The sequence below is a fragment of the Platichthys flesus genome, chromosome 9, assembly GCF_949316205.1.
Source record: "Platichthys flesus chromosome 9, fPlaFle2.1, whole genome shotgun sequence".
NCBI classification, from domain to species: domain Eukaryota; kingdom Metazoa; phylum Chordata; class Actinopteri; order Pleuronectiformes; family Pleuronectidae; genus Platichthys; species Platichthys flesus.
Window position 1 is genome coordinate 21117019 of NC_084953.1, and position 13149 is coordinate 21130167.

Genomic DNA, 13149 nt, shown 5'->3' on the forward strand with positions numbered 1-13149 from the left:
TGTATTTCACCAAGGAGATCAGTGTACATAGCAGTAACATTATATAACTACTAGCGACTGGGTTCATGAAAAAATAGAATATAAACGGACCATGTGAAACAGATGCGCTATACTCTCAGAACAGTTAAAACGTATTGTGTTCCATGTGAAAGAGCTGTTCTTAGAAGGTGATTGAAAATATAAGTCCTCACGATATGCACTCAAAAAGACTTATTACAGTTAATCTATAGGCACCACTTGATCCGGTAGCAGAAGTCTGGAAAAGGTATTTCCTGTGAATAATTCATCCTGTATTGACCTTTTCTTAGCAGAAATCCTTTATAGGATAAAGTTATTACTTCAGCCCTTCTTATATGCAGCCTTAATATAGATGTCCGAGTCTATAAACACTGAACGCATACAATGTGACCTCTTTCATCTCGGAGCCGTGATTGTGATGTTAACGGCTTGGCAAAAGAACATGACACCCAGGGTGACACAGGGATTACTTGTTCTATATTTAGTGTTTATGTACATGAATATTGGCAGGACAACTCTGTACATGTGACACACACACACAGGGATACAGTGATAATAACACAGATCTCCAGCACAGAACACATTTACAAGATGGGCTCTAGAGCAAACACTGGCTGAGATACATAAGGGAATGTCTGAACTACGACAGCTTCCTCATAAAACTGGAATTTCCTCGTAACAGTTATTATTGTCATCAATAAAAACAGACAATCAAAAAGAGAGACAAAAAAGTATAAAATAATTTAAAATCTTTCTAAAACATGTAGTGGATATGCAGCGAGAGATTTATACAATACAGGCAGCGACTCTATCTCCTCTGGTCAAGGTGATTTGAAACTGAAGGAACGTACAAATATGACAGACAAAAGCAAGTATCATGCAGCAACAGAGAAACATTCAACGTGAAAGATGATCTTCTTTGAAGTTCTGCCTCCCTGGTGGCAACATGATGTCAGGTCGACAAGCCTGGTAACAAAGCAGCTCCCGCTATGGGCCGCCCAGACGTGCCTCAATGAAATGTAAACATAAATATACAGGTGGATATCTCTCTCTACAAACAGTTCAGTCACTGCCACAGGCCCATCAGCTGTGTGAGTAGTCAGTCTGTATACACTCCTTAGTAGAATATCACTTAGAGTTAAATAAACTTATTTAATATATATATTTATAATAGATTTATTCTTTACAGAGTCATTTAGCAGTATTTCCTTGTTTTCACCAGTTTGCTCTGGTACTTCACTGAGTGGCCACTGTGTCCCACCACGTAAACGTCCAGCAGGTAGGTCTTGCCTGGCTCCAAACCAGTGATGGTCTCTGTAGTCACAGCTTTCTGCAGGTTTGGGCTGTGGAAGTACTTGCACAGGACCTTCTCTGACTTCCTGCGGGTCTCTGGCCCGGCACATTGGTTTTGTTCCCGGCGTCTCTGCTCCTCGCCGTAATTATCAGCCACCTCTTTGCGGTAAATGCAGAATTTATTGCGGTCCTGCGTGCCCAGCCAGGCCACGGTGACGGAGGAGCAGGTGCGCAGCTTGTCAAAGGCCTTGATGCGTGTATCCTCTGGAAGTGAAGGGAAAGGCTGCTTGCTGCTGGGTTTCGTACTGGCGAGTACCTTCAAAGTGGAGGCTCCTTTCCTGCTGCCTCTCAAACGGATCAGATACTTGGCTTTTGGTTTTCCCCGCAATTGAAACTGCCGTACCCCCTCCACGTTCTGGGAGAGAAGCAACTTTCCGTCACGTCTCACCTGCACCTGCACAGCGTCCAGACATGTGTGGACAAACAAAGTGAACCTCTGATGGGAAGACACCGGAGCAAAGCGCAGAAACTTACTGCCTTTTCTCTTGATGAAAACGTCCGATACTTTGCCGTCTTTCAGCTCCACTGTCTTCTGACGAGCTTCCTCTTTAGTGCGGGCAAAAGTACCCACGTATGCTGTGCTGGTGTTGGTGGCAGAATTCACGGCAAACACATCAAAGTAGTACTGTGTGTCTGGTTTCAGATCGGACACAGTGAAAATGTTTTTATTGCCAATGCACAACTTCTGAATGTCTGATGTTTTGGGCTTCGCTGTGTACGCCCGGGAGATCTTGTTACTTGTGAGGCCTCGATCTTTGCCAAAACCGTTGTCAGAGGGAACAAAGCCAAAGTGCATAAAGTCAAATGGGCTAAAGTCTCTCCCAGGCTTCGGAGCCGGCATGAAGGCATCGTCAGAGCTGATCTTAGCTTCAGCAGCGCACATGCTCTTGAAATTGTGCTCCTTGTTGATTACTACACAATACTGGACAGGCTGGCCCATCAGTGAGCTTGTAGGTGTAGGCTTCCAGGCCAGGGTGACAGTGGTACGGCCCAGAGCAGTCACATCCACACGGGGGTCGTAGGGCAGCTCCGGGTACGGCTGGTCAGACTCTGGAGTTGTGGTGGCGTACACCTTGAAGTTGCTGTCTTTCTCTGTGGACAGCAGATCCAGTTGGTAGAGGCCAGAGGGCGTACTGGTGGCCACGTAGGACTCCACATCGTTACCCTTGTAGGTGAAGAGCTCCGTCCCTTCTTCTACGGTCACCTGCTGTTTCTGCTGGTCAAGGGGTTCAGGCTCTCCTGGAAAACAAATGGCCAACACGTTATTGTTACACATTTTTACAATGTTGACAGATATGTTTTGTAATGACCAATATTTCCCCTCTTTCTCGTTTTATTTTGTCTTTGATTAAAAGCTATATTCCACACATACTAAAAAAATATCTTTAGCAGTTGATCCTGTGAGGTTCCAATGAAGCTCTGCAAACCTCACGGACGATTAGCCCTTCACATGGCAGCCATGTTTTCACTCCAAACATCCCCAAAGCCAGCACTCACTGAGCCTTTCAGGGGAGCTGCGTTAGAAAGAGGCGCATTGTAGCGTCCACATGAGAGAGACAGTCTGAGCTCTTACTGAGCAAGAAACCATAATATTATGTTTGTCAACCAGTGAGTGTGCTCAGAAAAATACAAAAAATTAATGCTCAAAGACCACCAGAGACATTTAGCTAAAAGAGCTGCAGGGACAGGAAGAAGTTCACTTGCTGAACTATAGCGCGGCAACAAGTTTTGTAAAGGGCCAAATGATTTGCCTGTGTCGGGTCCAAACTCATCATTATTCTCCTACTTCAGGGTGAATTATGTTCTCTTGAGGCAAAGAACATGTCTTCAACCTTGCAACTACCCAATAAATCATTTTGTGATATTTGATTTGACAGGCGCACTGACACATTTGCAGGTGCTGGTGTATTGACATTCAAATATATGCTACACTCAAAACCACCACTTCAGTAATTTGGCATGATCTGATGCTGAAAGAACAACGTCCAGATGGAGAAAGTTGAATGTGAGGCAGAAGAAAGGAAAAAAAGGAAAGGAAAAGAGGAAGGAAGGAAGACAGATAGACAGACAGAGCAGCCATATTTACCTTAAGAAGACCAAGACAGCTTAAATAAAAGGGATGTAATGGCTTTGATTCACTAGGATGACTAGAGTAGAGCCCTGCTCTAAAATTATAGACGTCAGCTTGGGCCGAGTCAGACATCATAAGTGGTCAGACTAGACACTACGACTGACTTAATTAAAACCCACCAAAACACAAAGCCTAACATCACTGTGTCAGTTAATTGTGGTTGGTGGATAGTGATATTTCCGCATAACATGTCATTAACCTCTTCCACTGCTGTCTGATGTCAATTATACCTGATCCCTCTCCACTGGCCTCTTCTGGCAGCTCCTGCAGAGTGAGTTTCCACTCCAGAGGAGCATCACAAGGTGTCACGGTCACAGACAGGGGTGTGTTGTCTTCCTCCACCACAAAGTAGTACCTGTAAAATGATAGACCTGATATGAGCACCAGCACTCATGTTTCATCATAGCTTGAAGTTAACCTAAATAATGTATGGGCTTAATGCGTGAGCAGCCTGCTGAGGACTGTCGCACTCGGTGATATTACTGTTCCACCGACCTTGGTGTCTGCCCCTCTGAGCAGATAGACACTCTATTACGCAAGAATGAGTTTCTCATCTATTATTTAGTTTTTGCATCAACATAATAGATCATTTTACAGAGCAACATCTGATGTTCCCTATCTACTTACAGTAAGTAGCCATCAGCAAGTTTAATGTTTCCCTCTGCGATTGTTATGGATCAGTCAGCGATGGAAGGTGGATTTAGGCCCTTTTTGACCTCATAACAAAATGTAAATGTTTTTAATGACTGCGATTAAGGAGTCTGTGTTGCTTTGTAGAGCACTCACCTTTTAGGTGTGTCCCTGAAGAGGTAGCCACTGATCTCAGCTCCGTCCGGGATGACAGAGGAGTCATGGAACAGCGTCTTGTCTCTGATCTGCATCTGGAAGAGGCCTTCATCTCTCGTGGGTAGCTTCTGGGCCACAACCCCCAGCCCCAACAGCACCAGCAGGACCGCACTCCAACCTTTACACTGTCTCATTCTGAAAGACAAAGATAATTACTTAATTTACATAATAAGATAAGTCCTGAAAACAGACGCAGCCCTGCACTTGCTGTCAGTTTATTATTAATGATATTTAACTTGTTTATACCTGATTCCATTACTGAGATAGTAATTTCTACATTCTGTAACTTTTACATTTAAGGAAAATTTCTTATTTGTTTTCTTGTAAATACTTAGATGAGGATAATGATACCACTCTAAATATGGAGCTACATTCATAGCTTAGTTTAGCTTAGCATAAAGACAAGACAACGGTTAACCTTGACATGTGAGGGGTATCGACTCTCTACTTTTGAAGAGAGCTAATGTAGCGGTTTCTCCCTTTTTCCAGTCGTTATACAATGCTAAAGTCAGCTAATTGCATCTTGGTTGTAGCTTGATATTTACCATACATACATGATAATTATTGTCATTATTATTTTCATCTCATGCAACTATTGACTGTTAAACACACATGTGTATTTCTCAAAACTTTTAATGTTTTAGTTATGTATTGCAAATCTCAATGTTTTCCATTGGAGGTCTCAATAACTTTTTCCTAATTTTCTTCTTATCCTAGACTAAAGACGTAAATGTTCCTTAATGTATTTGGCCTCACCTCATTTTGGCACCTAAATAAAAAATTCTGCTTCACATTTTCTTTTACTTCTTGTTTTAAATTTTCAAGTTTTTACCTCAATCAACATTTGACATTTAACCTGGACGACAACCATCTGTGAGGGAATCAATGACTGAGAGACAAAGAGTGAAGGGAGTGAATGAGTACCCCCGGCCATAGGGTGGAAGGAGGGATTAGGTTTTAACGCTTGTGTGAAGGAGAATACGTTGCTTGGAGCAATGTGGAACCACACCATTTCATAAAACTCTTTATGAAAAAATCCCCAAATCCATGTTGTTAAATTTTTATTGACGCTAACATAAAAGTGTCTGGTGTCTCGGATGGAGCTGTGGCTCAGGACAAGGTGCAGCTGACTGTGGCTCTGAGCCTCTCATGTATCCCCTGTCTATTGATTTGTGCCCCATTGATTGCAGCTGATGGGAACGCCAAATCCCTGGTGATTTAATCAGCGTAATGATGGCAGATTAGCCAGATACTTTACTGCCATTTACTGCAAGCGGGATGGTGTCCTTTTAATGACCCCTCTCCCTTTCTCTGCTCACCCTCCCTTATCTGTCTCTTTCCCTTGATCATGTTTTTTTTTTCATCAACAAATAATCCCTTTCTCTTTCACACATACACACATGGCCCTCCCTTGCGCTCTGTCATTACCATTTGCTCCCCCCTCTTCCCCTTTTGCCTTCATAAACAGATAAGTAAAACCAGAGGACGCTCATGCCTGGACCAACTTCCCCTCTACAAACATGGCTTCAGTTCTACATTGTGGTCCTTTCAAAACACAAGCAGGGGGAAAAGGCCTTGACAGCTCCTGTCAGTGTCTCCGTCTGTGCTTGCGTCTGAGCCCAGCCTCCCGTTGTACTGCCAGACTTCAGACAGCAAAAGGAAAGCCGCCTAAGTGGCACTTTGAGGTTTGACTCACACAGAGAGTGGAGATCCTTATCGCCTCGGCTTGTCTCATTCCACTTCAGAAGCGTGTCAGTCGGAACAAAGACGTGTCTATTAATACTCACGGCAGCGCTGAGGTGGTATGTACTGGGCTGTTCAGAGCTGTCCTTCAATCCAGCTTCCCCAAACAGCATGCGGACACAGCGAGGACCCCGTCCCCCTGGCCAGCTCAGTCCAGCACACTGAGGCCATTACACTTAATGTCTGCTATCACTCATACAGGAAGGGGTTTTATCACCACTGTCATTAGCACATTAGATGTGTGCTTTCAATGTGCTCCTCACATGTGACGCTGCTGATTTAAACCCCATGTCGGAGCCCTCTACTTCCCCCACATGCACCAAAGCACTCAGTATGTTTTTACAGTACTCACTGCACAGAGAGGGCATCTGAATATTACAGCAGTTGTGTCGGGTCACTGTGGTTGCATGGACCAGTGCAGAGTCAACATGGTCACACAGCCTGCGCTGGATCTGCTTTTACATGCGGCCATGCATCATTCTCATACCACAGAGTTCCCTTACCAAAATATCACATCAAAAACTGCTGCATCTGGAACAAATAAAGTCTAATGTTTAATTTGAATGGGGAAGAATGCATGATCGCAATTTGAGGAACGGATCATTTTAAGGCAAGGTCAACCGCAGTCTTGTCGACTTTGTTTTGCTGTTGCTTTTTATCTGTTTACTTATACAGTTATAGCTTTTTGTTTCGCTTTTAGTGCAATTAACAAAGCATTTTGGTTAGAAAACATCCTGTATATGTAAATTGTTAAGCTGTGGAATCTGGAGAGCTGTGAAATGGGACGAGGGGGGAAAATGGAAGTACATCCTGATGGCCGTTTTAGACACAATCTGAGCTATGGCACTCCTTCATTTGAGTTTATACGACTAGCAGCTTTAACCAGCGGTTATTATAAGGAAATAGTGGGTAAATAAATAACAAAAAGTTCACATTATTCTCTTTACATCTTCCAGATGGATAAAAAATGTTCTGTGACATTCAACTGCAAAATGAAAGTCATTCACCATCCACTGATATTTTAAGCAAAAGTGTGATTTACTTCCAACTATATTGCTGCGTTGCTCGTCCACCGGATTGTGCATGTATCCCGCACATATATACTTAAATGTTTGTGCACCAAACTGCCTCTGACCTCCTGTCTCTCCCCACTCTCCCCTCTCTCCCAACTCTCCCCCCTCTCTCTCCCCTCACTTTGTTTAGCCCGTCTCCCTCTCCTTCCCTCCAGCTCCTTGTCAAGATGGATAAGACTCTTGCCTGCTGCCACATGGAGCTCATTAACAGAACGGGAGGGAATAAAAGACAGTTTAATTTCAACACAAATAAAGAGACATTTCGGATTCCACCCAACAAGACGCCTGGCAGGGGCTCGCGGGACCTGAAGCCTCTGTGTGTTTTCTTTAAGGAAGTTTGAAGGGAGATTTATGTTGGGTCTTCGGTAGCGAACTCCATCACTGCTGTCACTTCAGGGCCAATGTGGAGTGAGTGGAGAGTGTGGAGGGCTGGGAGCCCAAGGATGGAGCCGCACAGGACCTGGACCTGTTCTATTCGACAGGCCAAACCAGAGCAGGTCTGGGGCTCTTGGACGGCTAAATAGCTCATTAATGAATTGGTAGAGACTGTGGTAAAGGCTTGGATCCAAGAATGGAGATTTTTATCTGGTGTGTGTATGTCTATGTGTGTGTGTGTCCAAACCATGACATTCCTGCACTCGGCTCTGTGTATGAGTCTTAATCATCACTCAGGACCGGTCTACTTGCCATCCACAACATCGCTCACAGTTTGAGTTTCTGAACTCTCCACATCATCAAAACCACTAACGCTGGCACAATAGCATGATGGAGAGGAGAGCCCAGTTTCCTCTCCTTCCCCTCACCCTCCCCTCCTCCCCTTCTGCTTCTTTATAGTCCATCTCTGGGGCTTGTATTTAGCCCTGCATCCTGGAATGTCTCTATGTGAGGAAGGGTCAGGTCGCCGGGCCGCTTTCTGCGTTTTCAAATAGAATTGAGGGTGGGTGGGTGTTGGGGGTGTTGGTGGTGGTGGCTCTGACTGATGTGCTGGCATTGTGGCTGCAAAGGGGCGATTATAGATCACAACAGCAAATGCCCCATGGGAAAGTCATCCACCCTGCGCCCATCATCCGGGGCACACACGCACATGTATAGGAAATGAGTCAATCATGATCTCTTATGTTGTGCTTGGGGGGGAAAGAGAAATAGGGAAAACAGGGGCACAGAAAGGCTGTTCAGCAGCCAGTGTGACCGGGGCACTGCCTCTGCTTGTGTCCGTCAGAGGGAGCTTAATGAGGGGCTTTGGAAAAAAATGAATGAGCCCTGGGAGTGGGAGTGCAAGGGGTGTGGATGGGCTGAATAATTTAACAAGGAAATAAAAAAAGTGCGTCTATAATCTTCCCCCAGTGACTCTGGATGTGTGACAAGAAGAAGGCAGCGTGGAGGAGACTGTATATGCACTTACACTGAAGCCTGTCACTTCTCTGAACTCGCACGGCTATAGCAACACTGGCGGAATTCTTCAGCCGGAGAGTTTTCATATGCAAATCACGGTTTAGTTACGGTATGCGACGCAGACCTTCCCCATTTTAACACTTTTTTTTGTTCATGATTCATTCTCCTGAGAAAGTAGAAGGGAGGCAGTGCGGCTTCACCCCCGCTACTAAACACAGTTATTCATGTCCCTGCGCTCCGGGTATGTCTCTCATTAAACACCGACTGAGAGGAGGAAAAACACGGCGCTCACATGGAAACAAACGACAACACGATCTAAAATGTCATTGGATGTGTTGCCTGAGACCATAGATGAACATTTCAACTAAATTAAACATTAATTATTCTCATTAAAAACTAAATTTCTGTGCGTAATGGGCTCTTACAGGTGCGTAAAAGCGCCCGTGGGTCACGCAATGAGCCAAATGTAACTAAAGCCAAATGTGCAACTCTGCAGTCAAACGCGCGCACGGAGAGGATACCGCACACGGAGATACTATTGATAAATCGCCTTTACTTGGTGCTGTGTCACCTCCGGGAGCATGGGAACCCGCGGGAGGCACAAAAGCGAGAGGGTTTTCCAAAGTTCACCAGTTTAACGGATACTCACCAGCGCCGCGCCATGCGCTGTGCTCCACTACAGCCCACAGCAAAATAACCGAAAATTAAAAGAGCATGTGAGCCCGGGCTGGATTCAGATGTGTTCGAAACTTTTAACTTCCCGGAGTTGTAAACCGCAAAATCTCTTCCCCTCGCTCCCTCGGTCTTTTTCTCTGTGTGTATCTGTCTCTGGCAGACGTTTCAAAGACGTTACTGGAGGAGTCTCTGGATTTATTTTTTGTGGTGTGTTGGGATTTTCTGAACATTCAAAAAGAAATTAGTAGAAGAAAAGTTAAAGAACACGAGGGGTGCGGTTTTTCTCTAAACCCATAATTTCTAGAAACTGGATCAGACGCAGAGAGAAGATCGTGAAAAATACAAACGTGTTCTTACCTTGCGGGCTATGAAACGGCGAGGTTATGTGAAGGGTCTTGTTCTTAAACCACTCTGATATCACCAGGGCTTCTTTTTTTTTTAAATAGGTGCCTTCAAAATGAATCAAACTGAAAGAAAAAACGAAAACACAAGTTGTCCTCTGCAGCGTCCAGTAGTTTCCCCCAGTTTCCACTTCTATTGTTGGTGCCTATCAAGCGGATTAGGCGACTGCTCTGGTGCGTGTTTGCAGTTTCCTTGCGGATTTAACTGGTCCGTGGTGGGCAGGAGTGTGAGTGTGTGTGTTGAGTGTGTGTGTGTGCTGAGTGGGTATCCTGAGTGCTGGCAGTGCGTCCCTCCCCTGCCGCGCCGCTGCTATTGAAACCTCCGCTGGATTGGAGGCAGAACTGGTGCGAAACTTCGTCTTCCCTCTTGTTGAAGACTCCAAGACACAGAACCAACCCCTCCCTCAGCAGCAGTTAGAAAAAAAAGAAAAGAGAGATGCAGGGACCAGACAGAGTTAGTCCCCATGTTTGCCTGGCCCCCCAAACCTAAAGCATTTACACCAGAGAAGGAAAAAGGAAAACTTGGCACACACACATCACTTGAATTCTCCATGGTGCATTTTGTGTATAATTGTTCAAAGTCTGATCATTTCTGAATTGAACTTGACGTTAAATCTCACGAGGAATAAACCTGAGCTCGTCAGACTGTAAGATGGGACCTGAGAGCTGGGGTTCCCCCTCACACATTTTATTATGCCCTCTGTTTTCTGCGATGCGCCCTGGAAATTATTACTTTGGGCGAGGGCGCCCTGTGAAAGTCACGCAACCCTCGGGGCAAATAGGCAAGTTTTATCACGGGCCCTGGTAGCCGTGCACGCACACCACGATCATGACACACACCTCCTCTGCACAGCAGCTTTCATGATGGAGAGAAGAGGAGGGAACACAAGTGGAATGTGACTAAAGACTAAAGACACCAATAATGCAAAGTGTGGTGATGGTCCGGAAACTCCCTGTGAGGCACCAGGGCTGTTCCTGCGTTGAACTGAAGCCCAAGGAAGCAAATATTTATCTTAGATAAGAGACACTGACTGTCTCCGAGCTGAATTGGCCGCAAATTTATGGCTTGATGAGGAGGAGGTGGGAGGTGGGAGGTGGTGGTGGTGAGGGGGTCCGTGTCTGATGACCAGACAATCTGGATTTAGAGGATGCTGCCGCTTCCTGCTGTTTCCTCCCCAGGAGGACCGTCTTTCATGTCACCTCATGTGTGGCTGCACGTTTTCACGCAGGTTGCATTTTTCAGGTTGGAGCAAGAAGCTGACATCTTCATCTCATCACCATCATCGTCATCATCATGATTTATTTACATTTACACAAGGAAGGAGGAAAACTTGTTCCACTCAGATATTTGAAGTATGTTACGGTCATATAAGTTAGCAAGTGGATACATTTAAAAAGTCACACTTTTTTTTTATATTTAGCTCAAATAGTTACTTAAAAATGACTATGCATTAACCAGCCCTTAGGGTTGGTGCTTCTTAAGAATTGTCCGATCTTCAGAAGACTGCTGCAAGTGAGAGGCTGGACACAGTGTTGGTGTAACAGCGTCATCTAGCGTCTGCTTTAACAAGGCGTGTGTTTTTCACTGGCACGGAAACGTTTTTCTTTGACCTAAACAGATTATCACAGAAATGACTGAACAGAAAAAAAAGAGCATCGTTTGCTGCACATCAATATATAACACAGGCTTAAGAAATATTTTTTAAGAATATTATAAAGCAGAGTGTTAGACCACTGATGTGCACTGGTGTTATTGATGCATGGGCTCGTGGTTAGTGCTGCTGCAGTGACCTTCACATCCTGGGGATTAAAATAGGTGCCAAATTGAATCTGCTATTAGCCACATCACCAAGCTGTGAAAACCAATCCCTTCTGGGGACATGTACGCTATACTCACAATAACACACACACTCTCTCACGCACACACACTGCACTGACCAAGCCACATGCCAAAGTCTTGGAAATGTATCCACGCTGTGGGACAGTTTATGGAAGGAGGAGGGGAATAAGGAGGGGGGAAAGGCTCCTGTAATGCTAATCCCTCTGCTTTATTTCAGCTCCACTGCAGACATGAAAATTAATCATGTTTTTTATTTTACTGAGGAAATTTCACACAAAAAAGATAATTTTTTCTAGTCAACATGGGACACACACTTCTGCAGCAACAAACAGCTACATGCTACACGTTTGCACCTGGCAGTTTTTGCTGTTTGTAAGTGACCAGCTCCACTGCAGCCTTGCTCAATGGCATCTTGATGGTTGTCAGATGTCATCCAGCCATCCATTATCTATTCTGATTTTACTTTCGGGGTTGCAGAAGGGGATATTGAGCCAATCCCTGCTGACATTGGGCGACACGCGGGGTTACATACAGAGAAAAACCATCATTCACTCTCACATTCTTATACCTACGGTCAATTTAGAGTCTCTTATGAATGTCTTTGGATTGCGCAAGCTAGAAAACCTTGGAAAAAAAGGGATAACCCAGAGAACAAGCAAACTACAAAAAAGAATCTGGTGACCAGTTTTCATGATCATTACCTCCGCCAAGGAGGTTATGTTTTCATTCATGTTTGACCGCAGCATTACATAAAAAACACTGAATTGATTTTCTTTCAACATGGTGGACCAAGAAAGAACCATTCGTGTTTGGCACATATCTGGACAAATGGACACTTTCCTTATGGGGTGTTTTATTGACATTTTCTCAAATTTCTCAAAGAATAAGAATCTTAATGTAAAAACCAGCCATGTTTAGGGGACTGATATCTGTGAAAGAGTAAAATTTGTTGCAGCTTGTATGTATTTAGGGAGACTACTGGGACTTAGTGGAGGTATGCGCTCACTCAGATTACCTACACACTCAGTCAGTTTTTTTCTCTGTAACAGGAATCCATTGATTTGGTTTCACACACATTAATGTTTAAAGTCATTGACATTAAAAGTCAAATGTTAATAAATCACATAAAGTAATAGCAACTTCACTTAAGCAAATGTTTTGCTCCTTCATTATAAAAATGTCAACCTCCCTCTTTTAATGATAAGACGAACACAAAGTAAAATCACTGTGTCTGCAACAATCCTCCAAACCAACAACTGGAAACACAACATCAGAAATTCCCCATATAAATCAAATCAGATCAGTGTAATAATTGAGGTACTGCCAATAATAGTAGTATGCTGTATGTGACCAGGTATATCGTATATTGAAACAAGTTCAGTTGTTATTAGAATCCACAATCACGATACAAGATCTGGTCTCAGCAGTGATCCCGAATCTGAAATGATATTAACATGTATTGATAAAACATTAATGTGATGAGGAAGAAGAGGAGGAGAGAGAAGCTCAGAGTTGCAGAAGATAAAAATGTTCTTTCAAGTTGAAAGTGATAAGAAATTATGTTTAATAAATTGAACGACCAACCCTTTTCCTGGGGGATCTAACCCAGTGATTGATAGTTTATTATCAGGGTGAAACATGGAGCTTGTGCAGCTGATGCACATCCGGTCATGGGTT

General features: G+C 44.1%; 1 protein-coding gene across 1 annotated transcript; it reads right to left on the reverse strand.

Annotated features, from left to right (window-relative positions):
• Window positions 1-484: 484 nt before the first annotated feature.
• ndnf (neuron-derived neurotrophic factor) lies at window positions 485-9945 on the reverse strand. Its single transcript, XM_062396366.1, has 4 exons — window positions 9589-9945; window positions 4289-4483; window positions 3733-3857; window positions 485-2610 (listed from the first exon to the last, which is right to left on the reverse strand). The coding sequence occupies exons 2-4, from the start codon at window positions 4480-4482 to the stop codon at window positions 1214-1216; spliced, it is 1716 nt and encodes a 571-aa protein (XP_062252350.1). The 5' UTR covers window position 4483; window positions 9589-9945; the 3' UTR covers window positions 485-1213.
• Between the last annotated feature and the right edge of the window lie 3204 nt (window positions 9946-13149).